Source organism: Lichenostomus cassidix, chromosome W (genome assembly GCF_008360975.1).
Source record: "Lichenostomus cassidix isolate B80296 chromosome W, HeHo_3.0, whole genome shotgun sequence".
In the NCBI taxonomy this organism is placed as follows: domain Eukaryota; kingdom Metazoa; phylum Chordata; class Aves; order Passeriformes; family Meliphagidae; genus Lichenostomus; species Lichenostomus cassidix.
Genome location: NC_139510.1, coordinates 12,835,400 through 12,855,811, shown reverse-complemented (window position 1 = coordinate 12,855,811; position 20,412 = coordinate 12,835,400). Strand labels below are relative to the sequence as shown.

Sequence of the window (20,412 nt, the reverse complement as noted above, 5' to 3'; positions counted from 1 at the left end):
GACCTGGCAGAGTCTGGCATGTGGGGGAGCCACTATGAAGGAATGCCTTTCTGGGAGAAAACGCTACCAAGGAAGGCAGCTGTGCAGGGGGGGCAGCAGGCTCCAGGGGCAGCTGAAAAAGTGAATCTGCATTAGATTCTGTGAGAGTCGCTACAACAATTCCCCAAGTTGTAAGATGCCTGGAAGCACAGGAATCACCTGTGCTTGCAAGATCAAAGAGTCTATGTCCAACCCCTTTCCAAGCATCTAGCTCATAAATGCTGATAGAGGGAAATTCCCCCACATGCGCAGAGATCCAATCTAACAAAGCAAGCAACTTAGCATCGGGAATGTCTCTGTTCTGCCGTTGTAAAAGCCGCTGTAAAGTCTCTAGGGTCTGTTTTTGCTCAAGTGATGGTTTCGTACCCATGATAACCCACAGCTCACCTTAAAATTATGAATGCGCAGGCTGGAATGTGATAAGGTAAAGCTGAGGATCGCTCATAGAGTCTAAGTGCGTCGCCAGAGTTGGAATGCGCTGTGTGGAGCTGCCACCGGGGTCCTTTGCGTGGGCTTGGCCAATGCCTGGGTCTGCAGGATCTGGCGTAGGTTGTGGTCTGGGGCTGCTTCTGGGGCCTGGGCTCTTCGGTCCCGGGTGTAGTCTGCTCTTTGCTGTAGGTCGATTGTCCCTGTTGGGTGCCAGCTGTGGCACTGACGAGCGACATAGGGACCTCAGGCGAGTGCAAATGAATGCTCTTTATTGCCAAAAACCCATCCTTTTTAAGCAGTTAACTGGTTATCAGTTTACATAGTTTTAAGGCACAACAAGCCCAAGTCAACCAACCACCACACACCACAATGTGGACTCGTGACCATCATGCAGCAGTCTCTCAGTTTCTCATGTCTCTCTATTCCAGCTGAGTCATTCTGCCATAGTTCCCTTCTACTCAACCTAAGTAACAGGCCGAAGCCATGTTACAAGGCCTTTCCTTTATAAAGCCTTACCTATCGGTAACAACAGGAGTTATTTCTGGGCATAAAGCAGACGATAAGGGATACAGGATTATCATAAAATCACCCCAAGACAATCTTCCATGGGTGTCTTGTAGGTCTGGTCAGCTTGCATAAACTTGCTCAATTATCTGTAGGCAATCATGGGTCAGCTGCTTTTCTCCTTGCATTGGGGTGTTCAGGAATTGGCCTGGATTTACCACTGTGATTACTTTAAGTTCCACATCTTGCATCATTAGAACAGTCTGATATTTCAGCATATGACTTGAGGAAAGCCAATGCCCCCCTTTCTGGCGTAATATAGTGGTTACAGCATGTGGAGTATATACTATTATCTTTTTTCCCAAAGTCAATTTCCTGGCCTCTTGGATGAGGAGAATAGTTGCTGCTACAGCTCGCAGGTGTCTGGGCCATCCCTGTCTGACATTGTTCAGTTGTTTTGAAAAGTACCTCTTGAAGTCTACTACCTTTTGAGCCAGAACTCCAAGGGTGAGTTCCTATCATTCATGTAGAAAAAACTCAAAGGGCTTTGTTAAGTCTGGAAGTCCTAAGGCAGGTGCAGACATCAGGGCCATCTTTAAGTTATGGAATGCATATTCACTCTCAGGAGTCCAAATCAAAGGTCTTTCCAGGGCCTCCTTTAAAAGTTCATACAATGGTTTAACTAAAAGTCCATACTTCAAGACCCACAATCTACACCACACTGCCCTGCCCAAGAATGCTCTTAAATCTCAGGCAGTCACAGGTTGAAGTATGTGGCAGATGGCTTATTTTTTGTTCCCAATTTCCACTGTCCTGGAATTATTTCAAATCCTAGGTAGGTAACTTGCTGCTTCATGATTTGAACTTTTTCCTGAGATACTTTGTAGCCTTTTTGGCCTAGGAAATTTAGAAGGCCAATAGTCAATTCCATGCACTTTTCCTTAGTTTCATTTGCTAGTAAGATGTCATCAACATACTGCAGGACCAACCCTTTGGGGTTCTCTTTCTTCCAGGTCTCTAATTCTTTTGCCAATTGATTCCCAAAAATCATTGGACTATTTTTAAATCCTTGTGGTAATACAGTACAAGGTAAGCTGAGTCTTCCGACCAGTTTGGGGATTTTCCCATTCAAAAGCAAAAAGGCTCTGACTTTGCTTATCGAGACGTATGCAAAAGAAGGCATCCTTCTAATCTGTTACTGTAAACCATTGATGATATTATGTAAGGGCCATTAACAGGGTATAAGGATTGGCTACATCAGGGTGGATATCCTGAACTATTTGACTGATTGTTTGTAGGTCTTGTACTAATCTGTATTTGTCTGTCCCAGGCTTTGTGACTGGCAAAATGTGAGTATTATATTCTGATTCACATTCAATCAATAATTCAAATTTTCTGAAATTCTCTATAAGGCTCTTGACTTCCCTTGTAGCTTCTAATTCTAAAGGATAGTTTCTGCCTTACTGATTTTGATCCAGGTTTTAGAATAATGCTTACAGGCTGAGCTTGTTTGGAATGTCCTGAAGTTCTTCTGGCCCAAACCAAGGGTGTTACTGCATTTTCTAAGGCTTCTGGTATTCCTCTAGAATTGTCTCATTCCGGCATTCCCTGCAACATACAAGCTCTTGCTATCCATCACTTGCCAAATTTAAAGTTAATAGAGTTAAAAAATGTTCTTGTTTCGGCTTTCCCTTTTGCACCAATAACATTTACAGTTTCTTGGATTAATTTTTTTTGGTTTGTATTTAATACTGAATAAAAAGCTCCAGTGTCTACTAAAAAGTCAATTTTCTTTTTCCCCAGCTCTATGGCAACCAGGGGTTCAGCTGGGGTTTCCACCCCTGGTTCCCATCAGTCTTGATGTAGTGGTAACTCTGTTACCCCTGCCCCCTTCAGCTTCTGGGGATGGTCCCTTCTCCAGTGCCCAAAACCTCTACAAAATGCGCATTGGTTGAGTTTTAATCCTCCGGGGGCAGAGCCTCTCCTTGTTCTACGATTAGATAATGCCCTCTGCAGGGCTGCTATCATCATTGCATCTCTATGTATTTCCTCTGCCTTTCCAGCTCCTGTTTTCTTTCTCCTCCCTTTCCTTTTCCTGCTTCTTCTCTCTCTCTCCCTTTCAATTTCCCACTTTCTTTCTCTCTCTTCCCTTTCCTTTTCCATCTCCTTGATTTTATTCATTTCCTCTTCTCCCCTATTATTAAAAACTTTCCAGGCCACTTGTAAAAGTTTCCCTAAGTCATGAGAGTTGGCTTCCTCCAGTTTCTGTAACTTCTTTCTAATATCCGGATCTGAGTTCCCTTTAAATATAGAAGCCACCTGTACAGCTTCTTCTTGTTTTTCAGGGTTGATATTAGTGTATCTCCTGGCAGCTACCCTGAGGCATTCTGCAAATTCACCTAGTGTCTCATGCGGTCCTTGTTTTACCTCATAAAGTTTAAACCAATTGACTGCTTTTGGCATTGCGTGTTTAAAGCCAAATAATATCCAATTCTGATATCGTATCAGGGCAGCTCTCCCTATCCTGGTGTTGGGGTCCCAGGAAGGAAAATGCTGTCACCATTCCTGGTAACCTGCCTTCTATAACCATCCTGTCTGCCTTCTTCCTAGCAATCCTGAGCACCATCTCTTTTTCTGTGGAATCTAATAGATTATCTATCAGGACTGGGATATCCCCCCAGTCTGGGTTCTGGGTTTTGAGAATGGTTTCACATACTTAAGCTACCCTCTCTGGATCTTCCCTATAGGGGTCTGCCCATCTTGCCCATGCCTCAAGATCCATCAGGGAGAAAGGTACCTTCACTACCACTGGGCCAGGAGCTCCCACTCCCTCCTGGAGTGGAGCTATCACCTCTTGTTTACCCATCTCCTGCTCATCCTCTGCCGGCTTTCTCACTTCCTGCTTACCCTCTTCCTTCTTTCTCACTTCCTGCTTACCCCTGGTCTGCCCCGCCACCAAGCTTGAAATTAACTCCTGGCTCCTCTCTGACTGCTCACTCCGTCCTTGTGCTCCCCCAGTATCAGACACAGACAAATCCTCTATTTCCATATCTCCCACATGTGGTGCCATCACCATCTCTACATCATCCTCCTCCCATCAACTATTGCATTTCAAACACTGGTGTCTGATACTGCAAGAGGAACAACATCGCTTCAGTCTCCTATCCTTTGCCCTTTCCTTTTTTAATGGTAACACAAAGAGATGTAACGGGATGGAAAAACATCCCTTTTGCCATTCTGGATGGTTTCTCAAATTAAAGCAAAAATCTACATAAGGCACCACACTCCCACTTCTCTTTTCTACAAAACAACATCAATTGTAAAATAGTATTGTAATTTAAAGTGCCATTTCCTGGCCATTTAGCTTGGTTGTCTAGCTTATATACCAGCTACCACTGATTACAATGCTGGATTAGTCTAGGTTTACTCACTGGGTCTCCTACCTTTTTCCAGTGGTTCAATATAGATTTCAACGGAGAATTCAGAATATCATCCCCAAATTTAGTTTTTTTAGAAGAAACTGCCCCCATATTCAATAATTACAAGTATACAAGCTATTACCTCTGAAAGGTGTAATGGTGCGGATTTGTAACGGGAAACGGAGACCACCAAGCCTGCAATCACTAAAACCAACACAAGAGGGCGTTCCAAGTCCACAAACGCAAATTCACCCACAAACACGATTTCGACCACACACACAAAAATAAAGCAACAGCCAACAATACTCCAAAACCCCAGCAAACACTCAATCAACACTCTCTCAGCACATTTTTATATCAGACATCTCCATGTTCACATGCAGGCAAACTCAAATTAACACACCACTCTAACAGAAACACACTTTCAGAGTTCAAGAAGAATGCAAGGAATACAAGGAGCCGAGGCCAAAGCTGGGCTCTGATTAAATGTTTTTTTTTTTTGTTTCTTTTTTTTTTTTTTTTCCAGGGGACTTGAACCCCTAATACTTTTTAGGAAACCCCTGATGGAAGGGAACTCCCCCCTCCCTTGGTCAGCTTACCCAGGGACTCAAACCCTGTTCTGGGGAACTCGAACCCCTTTACCAGTAACTCCATGCAGGGGTTTGTACCCCTTGTCATTAACCCCAAGATAAATAATTTAAATGATGCCTTTACTTACCCAGGGATCTTGCCTCAAGCCTCGGACAGTCAGAAGTTGAAGTTCTACATGAGAATCCCTCAGAGCCAGCTGGAGATCTGTCAACTGTGGATCAGTCAAAGGTCAAGGCTTAGGTTCCATCTGGGACACCAATAACTGTCACCAAATCTTCCAAAATATCAAAGCTTATTTGGACTTGGTTTCCCAAAAATTAAAATAACAAAAGCTCCTTAAAAACTTGGAGATTTTAAGTTTCTCTGCTTTGATAGTGTATTAGTTTGAAAACAAACCAGCAGGAGATTTCAAATCAGGATTAAAATTGAATAGAAAAATTAAAAATATGTGTAATAATACAAGGAAAAGCACTGACAAAGTCAGATACAACCTGACACCCTGTTAGGGTGGTGGTAGCAGTCCAAATGAAGTAGTTCAGTGGAAGCAGTGATCCTGTGGAAGGTCTGGTCTCCTCCTGAAAGTCCAGTGGTAGCTCTTGTCTGTTATCAGGGGCGGGCCATTAGCAGGTGATAACAGCTGATGGCCCACAGCTGGTGGTAATAGAATACTTAAATACATCTATATTGTAACCTAGCACATTATCCACCCCTTATTCTATTACCATCTCCATCACTGCCTAGTTTTTACACACAGTTCTCACTTAAGATTAGGTCTCCTTGTGGTACACAACGGGTTTCCCCATCTGCCTGCATCACCCACCAAGTGTAACCAGGTCCTTGGGCAAAAACAACCCCACGGATGGGTTTGCCTTTGCCTGAGGTGGGACTAATCCAAACAGTCTTTCCTAAAATACCTCTCATGTGTACCACAGGGACTTTATCTCTGTCCACTGTGTGCAAAGGTTCGGACTGGGCAGGACCGGCTCGATTGATGGAGCCTCTTGTGTTGACCATTCAAGTGGCCTTTGCTAAGTTCAGTTCCTAATTTTTGAAGGTTCCCCTTGCCAAGTGCCTTCAGAGTTGTCTTAAGTAGTCCATTGCACTGTTCAACTTTCCCGGCAGCTGGTGCATGATAGGGGATATGGTATATCCATTCAATTCCGTGTTCTCTAGCCCAGGTGCTTATGAGGCCGCTCTTGAAATTGGTTCCATTGTCAGACTCGATTCTCTCAGGGGTGCCATGTCTCCACAGGACTTGCTTTTCCAGGCCCAAGATGGTGTTCCGGGCAGTAGCATGAGGCACAGGGTAGGTGTCCAACCATCCCATGGTTGCTTCCACCATGGTCAGCACATAGCGCTTTCCTTGGCGGGTTTGGGGAAGGGTGATGTAGTCAACTTGCCATGCTTCCCCATACCTATACGTTGACCATCGTCCACCGTACCACAGAGGATTCACCCGCTTGGCCTATTTGATTGCAGCGCAGGGCTCGCAGCTGTGGATGACCTGTGAGATGCTGTCCATGGTCAAGTCCACCCCTCGGTCACGAGCCTATCTGTACATTGCATCTCTCCCTTGATGACCAGAGGCATTATGGGCCCAATGAGCTAGAAATAATTCTCCTTTGTGCTGCCAGTCCAGATCCACCTGTGACACTTTCACCTTGGCAGCTCGGTCTACCTGCTCGTTGTTACGATGCTCTTCCTTAGCCCGACTCTTAGGTACATGTGCATCCACGTGTCGAACTTTCACGGTCAGCTTCTCTGCCCAGGTGGCGATGTCCTGCCAAATCTCAGCGGCCCAGATGGGTTTTCCTCTGTGCTGCCAGCTGGCCTTTCTCCAGCGATCTAACCATCCCCACAGCACGTTGGTTACCATCCAGAAGTTGGTGGAGAGATAGAGCCTTGGCCATTTCTCTCGTTTGGCAATATCCAAAGCCAGCTAGACGGCTTTAAGCTCCGCAACCTGACTCGATCTACCTTGTCCCTCGGTAGCTTGTGCAACTCATCGTGTGGGGCACCATACTGCAGCTTTCCATTTTCGATCTGCGCCTACAATTCGGCAGGAGCCATGGGTGAAGAGGGCGTAACGTCTTTCACTCTCCGGCAGCTCGTTATACCAGGGATGCTTCCTCAGCACGTGTTACTTGCTCCTCTGCTTCTTCTGAAGATAATCCAAAAGTCTCACCTTCAGGCCAGTTTGTCATAATTTCCAGAATCCCAGGGCGATTCAGGTTTCCAACACAGGCGTGCTGTAGGATGAGGGCAATCCATTTGCTCCATGTGGTGTCAGTGGCATGGTGGGTAGAGGGAAGCTTTCCTTTGAACATCCACCCCAGCACTGGCAGCCAGGGTGTGAGGAGGAGTTGTGCTTCTGTGCCGATTACCTCTGAGGTGGCTTGGACACCTTCATAGACTGCCAGGACTTCCTTCTCGGTGGAAGTGTAGTTAGCTTCGGACCCTCTGTAACTTTGGCTCCAGAATCCCAGTGGTCGGCCTCGGGTCTCACCAGGCACCTTCTGTCAAAGGCTCCAGGACAGACCACGGCTCCCAGCTGCAGAGTAAAGCACATTCTTTACCTCTGGTCCCGTCCTGACTGGGCCAAAAGCTACTGCATGAGCAATCTCCTGTTTGATCTGGGCGAAGGCTTGTTGCTGTTCAGGGCCCCAGGGGAAATTGTTCTTCTTGCGGGTTCTGAGGTAGAGAGGACTCACGATCTGGCTGTACTCAGGAATGTGCATTCTCCAAAAGCCTATGGCACCTAGGAAAGCTTGCGTCTCCTTTTTGCTGGTTGGTGGAGACATCGTGGTGATCTTATTGATGACCTCAGTAGGAATCTGACACCGTCCATCTTGCCACTTCACTCCCAGGAACACGATCTTTCGGGAAGGCCCCTTGACTTTGCTCTTCTTGATGGCGAAGCTGGCTTCCAGGAGAATCCGGATGATTTTCTCTCCTTTCCCAAATACTTCCATTGCAGTGTCCCCCCACACAATGATGTCATCAATATACTGCAAATGTTCTGGAGCCTCACCCTTTTCCAGTGCAGCCTGGATCAGCCCATGGCAGATGGTGGGACTGTGCTTCCACCCCGGGACAGTCGGTTCAATGTGTACTGCACGCCCCTCCAGGTGAAAGCAAACTGAGGCCTTCACTCTGCTGCCAGAGGAATGGAGAAAAAGGCATTGGCAATATCGAAGGTTGCATACCACTTTGCTGCCTTGGATTCCAGCTTGTACTGAAGTTCCAGCATGTCCGGTACAGAAGCACTCAGTGGTGGCATGACTTCATTCAGGCCACGGTAATCTACCGTCTGTCTCCATTCTTCACTGGATTTACGCACCAGCCATATGGGGCTTTTAAAGGGTGAAAGGGCCTTGCTGACCACCCCTTGCCTCTCCAGTTCCCGAATCATCTTATGGATGGGGGCCACAGAGTCTCTGTCAGTGCGGTATTGCCGGCGATGCACTGTTGCTGTAGCAATTGGCACCCATTGTTCTTCAACTCTCAGCAGTCCTATGGCAGATGGGTTGTCTGAGAGACCAGGCAGGGTATTCAGTTGTCTTATGTCTTCTGTCTCTACGGCTGCTATCCCAAAAGCCCAGCGATGTCCCTTTGGGTCTTTGAAATATCCACTCCTGAGATAGTCTATGCCAAGGATGCATGTGGCCTCTGGACCAGTCATGATGGGGTGTTTCTGCCACTCGTTCCCAATTAAACTCACTTCAGCTTCCAGTACAGTCAGCTGCTGGAATCCTCCTGTCACCCCAGAAATAGAAATGGATTCCGTCCCCACATACCCGGATGGCATCAGAGTGCATCGAGCGCCGGTATCAACCAAAGCCGTATATTTTTGTGGGTCAGACGTGCCAGGTCATCGGATCCACACAGTCCAATAGATCCGGTTATCCCTTTCCTCTACCTGGCTAGAGGCAGGGCCCCTCTAATCCTGGTTGTGGTACATGATGCTCTCTTCCTCTAAACGTGTTCCTGAGGTCTCTTCAGGAGGATCAGTCATATTATCATTCCCATACTGTCTGGGGTTCTGTCCAGAAGTGACCAGAGCAGTGTTGAACATAGACGAGCCTCCTGAGGTGGATGTTTCTCTTTTCAATTCGCATACCCGGGCTGCTAAGGAGGAGGTGGGTTTCCTATCCCACTTTCTCATGTCTTCTCCATGCTCCTGTAGGAAAAAACAGAGGTTACCTCACGGAGTTTGTCTTCTTTCCCTGGCTGGGGGGATGTCTGCTCCTGATGGCAGAGACTCTTGTTGGTTCTGGCAAGGCATGGTAAATTCCTCCTTTGAGCTCTTTCCTTAGTTTCCGGTGGCCCTCTTCAATCAAGTTCCGGACTTGCTCAGCCAGCTTTGTTTCCACCGATTAGACATGGGTGCGTAGTGGGGCTGTGACGGTGTCTTTGTAAATTCTCAGTTTGTTGACTAACATGCCCACCTTGTCCTCTCCTTCCCTCCGCTGCAGCGTCGCCAGGTAACGAGAGTATATATCTGGTCCGAGCCATGCAAATCTTAGCCACATTTGTGAAGTGCACTGGACGTTATCTGGGCTCTTAGGGAATCTCTCGTCTTCTGAGAAAATGATCTCTAGCACAGCCAATTCCCTCAGGCATCGGATACCTTGTTCTATCGTGCTCCATTTTCTTTGGTACATCTGGAGGTCTTCTTTACAGAGGTATCTGTCCCATACACTTGCCAGCAATCACCGCCAGAGGCTGAGTTTCCTGGGTTCTCCCAATCCCCCGGTCAATGACCACATCCCGGGACAGGGATCCCAGCTGCCTAGCCTCACTTCCGTCCAGAATGGTGTCGTTAGCTGTGGCGTCCCAGATGTGGAGCAGCCAGGTCAGGATAGACTCGTTTGCCTGATGGGTGAATTCCCTCCATAGGTCACTCAGCTCCCTCAGGGATAGAGAGCAAGTGATGATCTCCGGCTCTGTCTCTTCTGCTGGGTGCGGTGGTCCTGCCGCATCCTCGTCAGCCACTATGCAGACTGATTTGCTCTTGGATTTCTTTTTCTGGACAGGGGCAACTGCTACTGGCTTCGACTGTTCTGGTTCGGTGACGGTCTGTGTTGAGATGTTGACTGCTCTTTGGTTCTTTTCCTATTGGTGGCAGTTTGCGTGGATGTGGTGCCTGCTGACTTGCTTCTTTTCTCCTCTTCATCAATGCCATGGGTTTGAGACCGGAAATTGCCAGGAGGATGCACGAAAAGAGGGCAACCAGGCTCCAAGCTTAAAGTTGCAAAAAGTGTTTAATTACCTAACAGAGTTGGAGGATAAATGCAGGCAAGAAAAAACTTTTCATACAGTTTTTGTTCACTCCCCCCTCCCTCTTAAGAACCTACAATATTCACCCCCTTTCCTCCTTTACAGTCAACAAGCTGGGGGGGGGGGACAGGGTGTGGGGTCTCTTTTCAGTCCACAGAGCAGATTCTCAAATTTACTCATCACCACAATTCTTCTACTACAAATACTCTTTATCTCTACTTGTTTCTCTCTCTCTTCAGACAGTTTTTTTCTGCTCTCACCCCCACCCTCTTAAGAAGCAGTCTCTGCACTCACCCCCCCCCCCTTTCCCTCTTTCCAAACCAGCAACACAGACAGGGGGCAGGTTAAGGGGTCCTCTGGTCAGTCCAATCAGGAAAAGAGGTTCTCTACTTAGCCACGGGGTCTTTCCCACAAGAGACAGTCCTCTGGGAACTTCTTTGGCGTGGGACCAATCTCACGAGCAACATCCCGCCCGAATCCTGCTGCAACGTGAGTCTTTTTGTCCATAGGGTGCTGTGCAGACTCTCCCAAGCCGAGGCCAGGCTGCTTCCATGCCAGGAGCAAGGAAAAAAGCCTTTCTCTCCTTTGCAAGGCCTTTTGCAGTTTTAACTCTTAGATGAGACTCCCACTGGTTCACAGTCTTTTCCAGGCATCCACCTGCTCCTCTGGCGTGGGCTGTGGGTGAATTTCTGCATCCCTATGGACTCCATGGGCTGCAGGAGAAACTTCCTGCTCCCCCCATAGCTTTCCCCATGGCTAGCAGAAAGTTTTCAGCTCCTGTGCCGGGAGCACTGGAGCACCTCTTCCTCCCCCTTCTTCACTGACCTTGGCACTCTCCATGCTGTTCTCCCTCACATATTTTCACCTCTACCTCCTCCTCCAACTACAAAGAAGTGAAAGAAGTGTGTGCCTGCTTTGTTTTGAATTTTTCTTAAATATGTTTTCACAGAGGCGTAACCAGCACCTCCAATTGCCCAAACTTGGCTGGCAGCATGTCCATCACCGTCAGAGCCCATCAGAGATTGGCTCTGCTGGACTTGATGTAAAAACTTCCAGAACTTGCACTCAGGACACACAGGAGCCATCTTTGTGCCACACCCCACCCCTCAGACACCTCCCCAGGCCTACTACAACAGCTTCTGAGGGGTCCAAATTTCTCCTAGATGTTAAAAACACTTCACTGATGTTTTGGGCCAATCAAAACCACCACATTCAAGAAGACGCTGTACCACACCAAGTATTGTTCTGTCCCTAAGCATGATGTACACAGTGCTGGTCATGGAGAAAAAAGAAAACAGAACTGACAAGAAGATTATACCATCCTTAACATCCAGAGAGAACTCAATATTGTCAAAAACGGCTGTGCCTGGCCTGAAAGGCTGGAAGAAACTGCTCTCTCCTCCTACCCCCAGGGTCTGGGTGCGATTGCTGAGGAGGTCCCAGACGCAGCAGCTCAGACTAGGCCAGGCAGACAAAATTGAGTATATATTCCGAATGGCATTCATTGCCTCGCAGGTTATCATGCAATAGGCATATGTCTTGCATGGGAGAAAGAAGCCTTATAAGTTTGTGCAGTTTGCCAGGCTTTAGGGTAGCTAGCTCCCCAATACTTGGTCCCATTTGCAAAGATCTTTGATATTTGGCCGATTCGTCTAAAAATACCATTTATTAGACACAGAAAATAACAAACATACAAACATAGAACAGATTGACACACATAGACACACAATGAATGCATAATTGCAAAACTATAATAGCTAAAATGCAATTATGGGGTAAAAGCTTGCTTGAACTATAAAAATAGTTAAAAATGCAAGTTAAGAAATGCTTGCTTGAGCTATAAAATAGCTGAAATGCAAGTTAAGAAAGGTACCTATAAGTTAGCCGAAATAATACAATATCGGAAACCAATGATCTTACCAAATCCAATTTTGGAGCTGGGATACATTAGAATCCTCTCTGAATCTTGCAAGAAGTTATCACAGAACTTGTGTCCAAGCTCAGGGGAGAAGACTTTACTTCACGCTCCAACGTCCATATAGAAAAGCTTCTTCCTTTGCTGAGATTTCGTGGTGTTTTTATAGGAAAAAAGTGTGGATTTGTGGTCACTAAAAATTTTTCACATTCTCTCTATATCTCACCTTAGACATTCAGTCGCCAACACCAGATAGCCCGGATTAAGCTATCAACCTAATCTAAGCCATCCATCTCCAGCGACTGATCAGGGAGAGAGAGAAGGGGGGGGGAGCATCCTGCCACAGCATAGTAAACCAATAAAGCAATTCTCATGCCTTTCCCTGGTTGCAAGAGGAGCAATACAACAGGCAGATAGTTTCCCATATGTGGGAAGATATAGAGAGCAAGATACAGTACCCACATAGACAAGCTGAGCATCATGGTGAACAGATTTTTGTAATAAAGAATTATATTTCTGATTTTTCTTCAGGTCATGCCTCACATTGGGCGCCAAAATATGTATTAGTTTGAAAACAAACCAGTGGGAGATCTCAAGTCAGGATTAAAATTTAATAGGAAAATTTTTAAAAAGTGCAATAATACAAGGAAAGACACTGATGAAGTCAGATACAACCTGACACCCTGTTAGGGTGGTGGTAGCAGTCCAAGTGAAGTAGTTAGGTTGAAGTGGTGATCCTGTGGAAGGTCTGGTCTCCACCTGAAGGTCTAGTGGAAGCTCTTGACCTCTGGGAACCCAGTAGACAGGGCTAGCTCAGGCAGTTCCAAAGCCAGGTTATATCCAGGTGAGAATGCTTGGCTCCTCCCTCCTGGGTGGAGCATCTCACAATAGGATGAGACAAGTCCATGAGTCGTGCAGTGGTTTCTTGATGGCCCATTGTCTGTTTTCAGGGGTGAGTCATAGCCGGCGATAACAGCTAATGGCCCAGAGCTTGTGGTAATAGAATACTGAGTACATCTATATTGTAACCTAGGACAGATAGGCATGCAACTTTTGTCATGCTTGTTGGTGAAACTTTCTGGGGGTTACAGGACACTCATGTTGTGAAGTACTATAATTCTCATATGAAATAAGTTTTTGATTTTGATTCCTCTAATTCCTTTCTTATTAGATGAGGTGATTTTGATTGAATTAAATAGTATAAAATTGGGGTAGGTTAGCCTAGGCTAACAGTCAAATGCCCACCCAACTGTTCACTTAGCACCCCATCCAGCAAGACTGGAGTGTGTGTGTGGGGACAAACAGGATGAGAAAGCTCGCAAGTCAAGAGAAAGACAGGAAGATTGCTTAAAAGTTTTTGTCCTGGCAGAAAATCTGTTGCCGATAAAAATAGGTACAGTTAGTAGAAAACAAAAAGACAAACACTAAAACCGCTTTCTTCCCCCATTTCCCAGTCTCAACTTCACTCTTTAACTGCAGGCTCCTCTACACCCCTGCTTGCTAGCCCCAAGAAATGCAGAGTGTGGTGGGGGTGGGGGGTGGGGAATGGAGGGTTGGAGGCCAATCCAAAGCAGTCTATGCCACTTCTTCCTCTCACACTTTTCCCCTGCTCCAGCACAGGTCCTTTTCAGGGCTGTAGTCCTCTAGGAAAACTCTTCATTGGGAGTTCTCCATGGAACATGATTCCTTTAGGAAATGTCCTTCTGCTCCAGTATGGGGTCCTTAATGGGCTACAGTGTGGATATATTCTCTGCCCTGGAACTCCTCCTCATCATTCTCTTCTGGCCTTGGCATTCCCTCTGTTTCTCTCTTTTTTTTCCCCCTCCTCTCTCCCTGGGCTGTTTTTTGCTCTTAAATACATTTTCACAGAGGTTCCATGCATGTGGTGGATGGGATCAGCTATGTCCTGTGGTGTGTCTGTTTTAGAGCCTGTTTGACACAGGACAGCCCCTGGCTGCCTCCCTCATATGCCACTCCTGCAGCCCCCCACAACCACCACCTTGACACCTACACCCTGCACAAGAATTTAAAGACAGCAGTTGAATGTATTCAGACCTTTGCTAACACTATTTATTCCACTTCTATTTATTCCACTTCAGTTGTAGGGCTTCTTTTGTTTTTTTGCCTTGTTTTATTGACTAAACATGGGTCCGTAAAAGTCTCTTCTATAACTATGAGCCTGAGCAAAAAATAATTACTCTGTCATCTTCTAAATACATTTAGGAAAATAATGATGTTGATCTGTGTACTCTTGGGTTTCTTGAATAGATGCTTATGCTCCTCTGAAAAAGAAATACATATTAGAAGATTATAAAGTTCAGAATATTTTCTCTGAGAGGTTAGAGGGGGAAATTATATTAAATTGGACAGCCATTTGTGTTTGGTTTAGCTGGGAGGTTTTTAAAGGTCTTGTAAGCCTGTCCAGTGTCTGTAAAAGACCAGCTAGAAGAATTGAAAGGTGCAGCATCAAGTTCGTCCTTTATATATCAGCAGATTCACTATGCAGGCTCTGCTGTGCAGGTGTGTCATAGTAAGAACAGGATCTCTGTCAGTGGCTAAAAGCAATGAGTGTTTTACAGGTTGTCTGAAGTACCCATGTAATCCAGTTTGCTCTTCTTCCTTCTCCAGCCTCAGCACTTCACTAGCTTCAGAACCATGTTTTACTTGGCAGAAAAACACAAATGTGACTAGTGAGAGTCCTGCTACTTCACAAAACTATACAGTCTCCATCTTGTAGAGGGACAGATTAGCCTTCTCTGCCTTCAAGGGAGTCGACAGCTCCTCCCAATTTAGTGTTGCCTGAAAACTTCTTCAGTATATAATTAAGTCCTGCATTCAAGTCATTTATGAAGATGTTGAAGAAAACTGGCCCTAAAATGGAGTCCTGTGGAACCCCACTTGTGACTGGTCAGCAGCCTCATGTAACCCCATTTAGTACAACCCAGTGTGTGATGTGTTTATCCAGCTGTGTGCTGGATGTTTGTTGTGGTTTGAGCACTGGCCAAATGCCAGGCACCTACGACATTTGCTTGCTTGGTCTCCCCTGCCACAGCTGGGCAGAGGAGAGGAAAAAAGTTAACACACACGGCTCATGAGCTGAGATAAGGCACCGGGAGAAAACGCACTGAGAACCAAAACAGGCTCATCTTAAAGTTGCAAAGTGATTTATTACTAACAGAGTCAGAGAAGGATAATGAGAAATAAAACAAGCCCTAAAGACACCATTCCTGCCCCCAATCCCTCCCTCCTTCCCACCAACACTGCAAGGGAGGCAGGGTGTGGGGGTTTAGGTCAGTCCATCACCAGAATTTTCTTCCGCTGCTTAGAGAGAGGAGTCCTTCCCCTGTATTGCCGTGGGGTCCCTCTCAAGGGAGACAGCTCTCTGCGAACTCCTCTGGCATGGGTCCATCTCACGAGCAGCAGCACACACGCACGCTGCTGCAATGTGAGCCTCCTCCCACGGGCACACAGTCCTCCCAAACTGCCCCATAGTGGGCCCCTTGTCCACAGGGTGCAGACCTCTGAGGCCAGGCTGTTCCATCTTGGGAGCAAGGCTTCTCTCTCCACTGGGACTCCCACTGGATCACAGCCTCCTCCAGGCATACACCTGCTCTGGTGTGGGCACCTCCTCACGGGCTGTGAGTGGATCTCTGCATCCCCCGTGGACCCCATGGGCTGCAGGGGGACAGCCTGCTCCACCATGGTCCTCACCACAGCCGGCAGAGGATTCTTGGCTCCAGCGCCTGGAGGACTTCCTCCCCCACCTTCTCCACTGACCTTGGTGTCTCTGTGTTGGTTTCCCTCACGTGTTCTCACCTCCTCTCCTTCTCTGGCTAAAAAGAACTGCATGCACACATTGTTTTGATTTCTTCTTAAATATGTTATCACAGAGGTGTTACCACCATCCCTAATTGGCCCAGGCTTGGCCAGTGGCATGTCCATCATCTTCAGAGCCATCAGAGATTGGCTCTGCTGGACATGGTGAAAGCTTCCAGAAGCTTCTCACAGATGCCATCTTTGTGCCCCCACTACCAAAAAAAACCCCAAAAAACTGGGCCAAGAAAAACCAACACAATATTTTATCTAGAAGGATACTGTGAGAGAGAGTATCAAAAGCTTTATTGAAATCCCAAAAGATTACATCAACTGGCTTCCCTTGATCAACTAGGTGGATTACTTTGTCATAAAGGAAAATTAAATTTGACAAGCAGGACTTTCCCCTAATGAACCTACGCTGGCTGTGATCAATGACTGCATTGTCCTTCAGGTGTTTTTCAATAACTTTTACAGGCACTGAAGTGGGACTGACCCTCAACAAACCATGAATAGCTATGATTAAACTAGATACCAGATTTTTCTTGCTAATCTAGTTTATTCCATGTGACTTAAAGAAGTTATGCTCAAGGGAGCTAGCTCCCCAAGCTTTCTATTATATATGCATCTGTAAGGGCACATATAATGCATGCATTCAAATAAAATCAGAAAATCAGCACCTCTGCAATTGTTACCTGGGAATAAAACCTATACTGATCATTCCATTTATTGTCATACTGACTATTATCAGTCAATATATTCTTGCTGTTTTAAATGATCATGTAATTTTATAGGAAATAGAGAAAAGGAGAAGAATTGAAGAAGCATACAAAAATGCTGTGACAGAACTGAAGAAAAAGTCCCACTTCGGAGGGCCAGACTATGAGGTACAAATTCTGCTTCTGAAATTTTTTAAAATGCTAAGGCTTTTGAAGATTGGTTTGTTTCTCAAAGGAGTGTGTGTATAAATCAAGGTCTTTGTGCAATGTGTTCATGCCACTTTTTCTGCCTTGGAAACTGAAACTAAATGAAGAATTTAAATCCTTCAGTGTTTTGAGAACAGAAGTCTGTCTTCACCTTGGGTTTCCTTATTCTGCTTTTGTCTAAAGCATTTTGCTTACATGTATTTTTGCTGACTTTTTATTATTTTTTGTGTGCATTTAATACTTCTCATTTGCAAGGTGTGTACTCTTACATTTTAATTAGTCAGCTGTCTAGATATGTAATGCAAATATGAAAGCCATCACTGTAGAGGCAGTCCTAGAATCTGAAGTTTAATTGGAATTGATTTTTAACTTGTCACTGCTACTTGAAATGTGCTGATAAATTCAGTTATTTTAGGTTCTACTTCATCCGCTAAATGGCATGTTTTATCAACTTCCTCCTCAGTTTGGTTATTTAATCAGTCTCTTAAACTGCCTCCTGAACAATAATATAATGTACCTATAAAGCAGTTTGCATAACTTTTAAGAACTTGATTCTTTCATTTACATTAATTAAGCCGGTTTCTACTTACAAATCATAGCCTGAGAAATAGTATTAATATGTTGAGATATTTAAAATTTATTTGAGCTTATGTTCTCTGTTGTGACTGAGGCACTGTAAAAGAAAAAGATGGATAGGAAGTTGGACTTTGTCTACCTGGTTGTAAACTGAGCTTCTTTTCCCAGATATCCCTGATGGAAAGTAGATTTTTGAAATTTGCTGGACCAGTTTGTTTTACAATAGAATAAAAGCAGTAAACCTAGTTTTCTTAAATTACCATTTTACTTAGTGGGCACAAGTCTTTAATAATTGAATCAACTCTACCTGCTGTTTATTTTTAAACTGTTCTTTCCAATAATTCTCAATAGTGATCCACAGGATTTTGTCTGGTTGTGCTTTGAGCACATATCTGAAATCCACCCCAAGGCAATGGAATACTTGGAAGGAGTCTAAATACACAATTACGTTAATATATTTACATACATACTTGTTGTGATTTGACACTGGCCAAACACCAGGCACCCACAGCACCCACTCACTCGCTCTCCCCTTCCACAGCTGAACAGAGGAGAGGAAAACAATTAAACAAAGGAGTCATGAGTCAAGATAAGGACTAGGAGAAAACACTCCAAGGGCAAAACAGGCTCAACTTAAGAGTTACAAAGGAAATTTATTACTAACAGAATCAGAGGAGGATAATGAGAAGTAAAATAAACCCTTAAAACACCTTCTTCTCCCAACCCCCCCCCCTTCCCACCGACAGCGCAGGGAACAGGGCGTGGGGGGTTTGGTCGGTTCATCACTGAGATCTTCTTCCACTGCTCAGGGACAGGAGTCCTTCCCCTGCTATGCCGTGGGGTCCTTCCCACAGGAGACAGTTCTCCGTAAACTTCTCCAGCGTGGGTTCACTCTTACGAGCAGCAGTCTTCCCAAAAGTGCTGCAACGTGAGTCCCTCCCATGGGCACACAGTCCTCCTAAAATGGCTGTGGCATGGGTCACTCATCCACAGGGGGCAGTCCTCCAAGGACAGGCTGCTCCAGCTTGGAAGCAGGGGCCCCCTCTCTCCACCAGTCTCCCACTGGATCACAGCTTCCTCCAGGCTTCCATCGGCTCTGGCATGGGCACCTCCCCCACGGGCCGTGAGTGGATCTCTGCACCCCCCATGGACCCCCATGGGCTGCAGGGGGACAGCCTGCTTCACCATGGTCATCACCATGGCTTTCAGAGGAATCTCAGCTCCAGCGCCTGGAGCACCTCCTCCCCCTCCTTCCCCACTGACCTTGGTGTCTCCATGTTGTTTTCCTCACATGTTCTCACCTCCTCTTCTTCTCTGGCTAAAAAAAACCTTTGTCCCATTTTGGTTTGGTTTTCTTTTTAAATATGTTATCACAGAGGCGTAACTAGCATCTCTAATTGGCCCAGGCTTGGCCAGCAGCATGTCCATCTTCAGAGCCGTCAGGGATTGGTTCTGCTGGACATGGTGGAAGCTTCTAGCAGCTTCTCACAGAAGCCACCTCTGTGCCCCCCCCCCCCCCCCCGCTATGAAAACCCAGGCCATGCAAAACCAACACAATACTGTAAACATTTTAAGAGAAGATATAGGTTAATTAAAACCTAAATCTTATATCAGAGCATATTGACAAAGTTAGTCTTCAGTTTCCTGAGGTTTTTCCTTTTTTATTTAATTATCCCTAAATTGTACTTAAAGGAAATTATTTTCTTTAACAAGTAGAGTTTTCAGATTAATTCTAATATAAGAATATGGGTGAAAATATTTAAGGTCTATGGAAGAAATTTCCTTCTGTCAATTATATGCATAATACATAAATAGCTATTTCTAATACTGAACTTAAGTGGAGCTGTCATGTCTCCAAAATCTTGAACTCATTTTGTTTCTTATGCTCTAGGAGGGTCCTAATAGCCTGATTAATGAAGAAGAATTCTTTGATGCTGTTGAAGCTGCTCTTGATAGACAGGACAAAATGGAAGAACAGGTATTGATACTTGAAAAATGTGTTAATGATGGGCACTTCATGGAAGATTTCTGGGACTTAATGAGTCCTGGGGTGCATCTCCTGAAACTCTAGATATTTTAGACTGACACTAAAATATCAGGTTCACTATTTAATATTTATACAGTTAAATATCATTGTTTAACACTAATTTTGAGAAAGTGTCTTAGCTTGCATAGAAAAGGATAGTATGTGTTAAGCTAATTGATTGTCTCTGGTTTCTATCTCCTAAATAATTGTATTAGTCCTGTATAAAACTTATCTTTATATGTTACTGATGACCTGGGTAAATTAGAATATTTAATGCTGCAGCTATTTTTCAAAACCTAATTATTGCTCTGAAGTTTCTTTTGACTGTAGCAGTATGTGAAATAGGAAAGACATGGTTCTATTGGTGTTTGGTTTTGTTTAAAAATTGTGTAGGCTCTGGCTGTTTCTCTAACTCATTTATGGAATACACTTCAGTAACAAGGATCAAAAAGGGATGTGTGCAATGAAATATATAGAATATGAGAAAATATAGTAGTGTATAAAATTAGAGGGAATAATAAACTGGTGTGTCCTTTGTCTTAAAAGGTTTTTGGTTTATGAATTTTGTCAATACAATGACTTGGTTATGAATTGTAAGACTTTCTAGTGGACATATAGTACCCAACAGAGTTTATCTATGTTGGGGTCTCTTAGCAGAAGGTAAAAGTTCTAAAAGACTGTAGTACTACTACATGGATGCAACATCTGTGATGCTGTCAATCTATTTTGCTTAACCTGGAAATATACCTTGAAGTATAGATAAATGAGTAATTCAGTCTCCAGGCCCATTTGCTTGCTGAGAACTCCAGCAGGATGACAACTTCATGTCTGTCATGGACAGCATTAGTTGTTGTAGCCACTATAAAGATTGAAGGTGCCTCACTCTTTCATAGT

General features: G+C 45.0%; 1 protein-coding gene across 5 annotated transcripts in view; it reads left to right on the top strand.

The window, feature by feature from the left end:
• The window catches only part of LOC146425525 (ceramide transfer protein-like), a 323,504-nt gene that overhangs the window by 259,664 nt on the left and 43,428 nt on the right, over positions 1-20,412 (top strand). For all 5 annotated transcript variants that reach the window (XM_085041600.1, XM_085041599.1, XM_085041598.1 and 2 more), the window contains exons 8-9: positions 16,785-16,877; positions 19,384-19,470. In XM_085041600.1, coding sequence (XP_084897726.1) covers positions 16,785-16,877; positions 19,384-19,470 — 180 coding nt within the window. The remainder of the gene's footprint in view (positions 1-16,784; positions 16,878-19,383; positions 19,471-20,412) is intronic.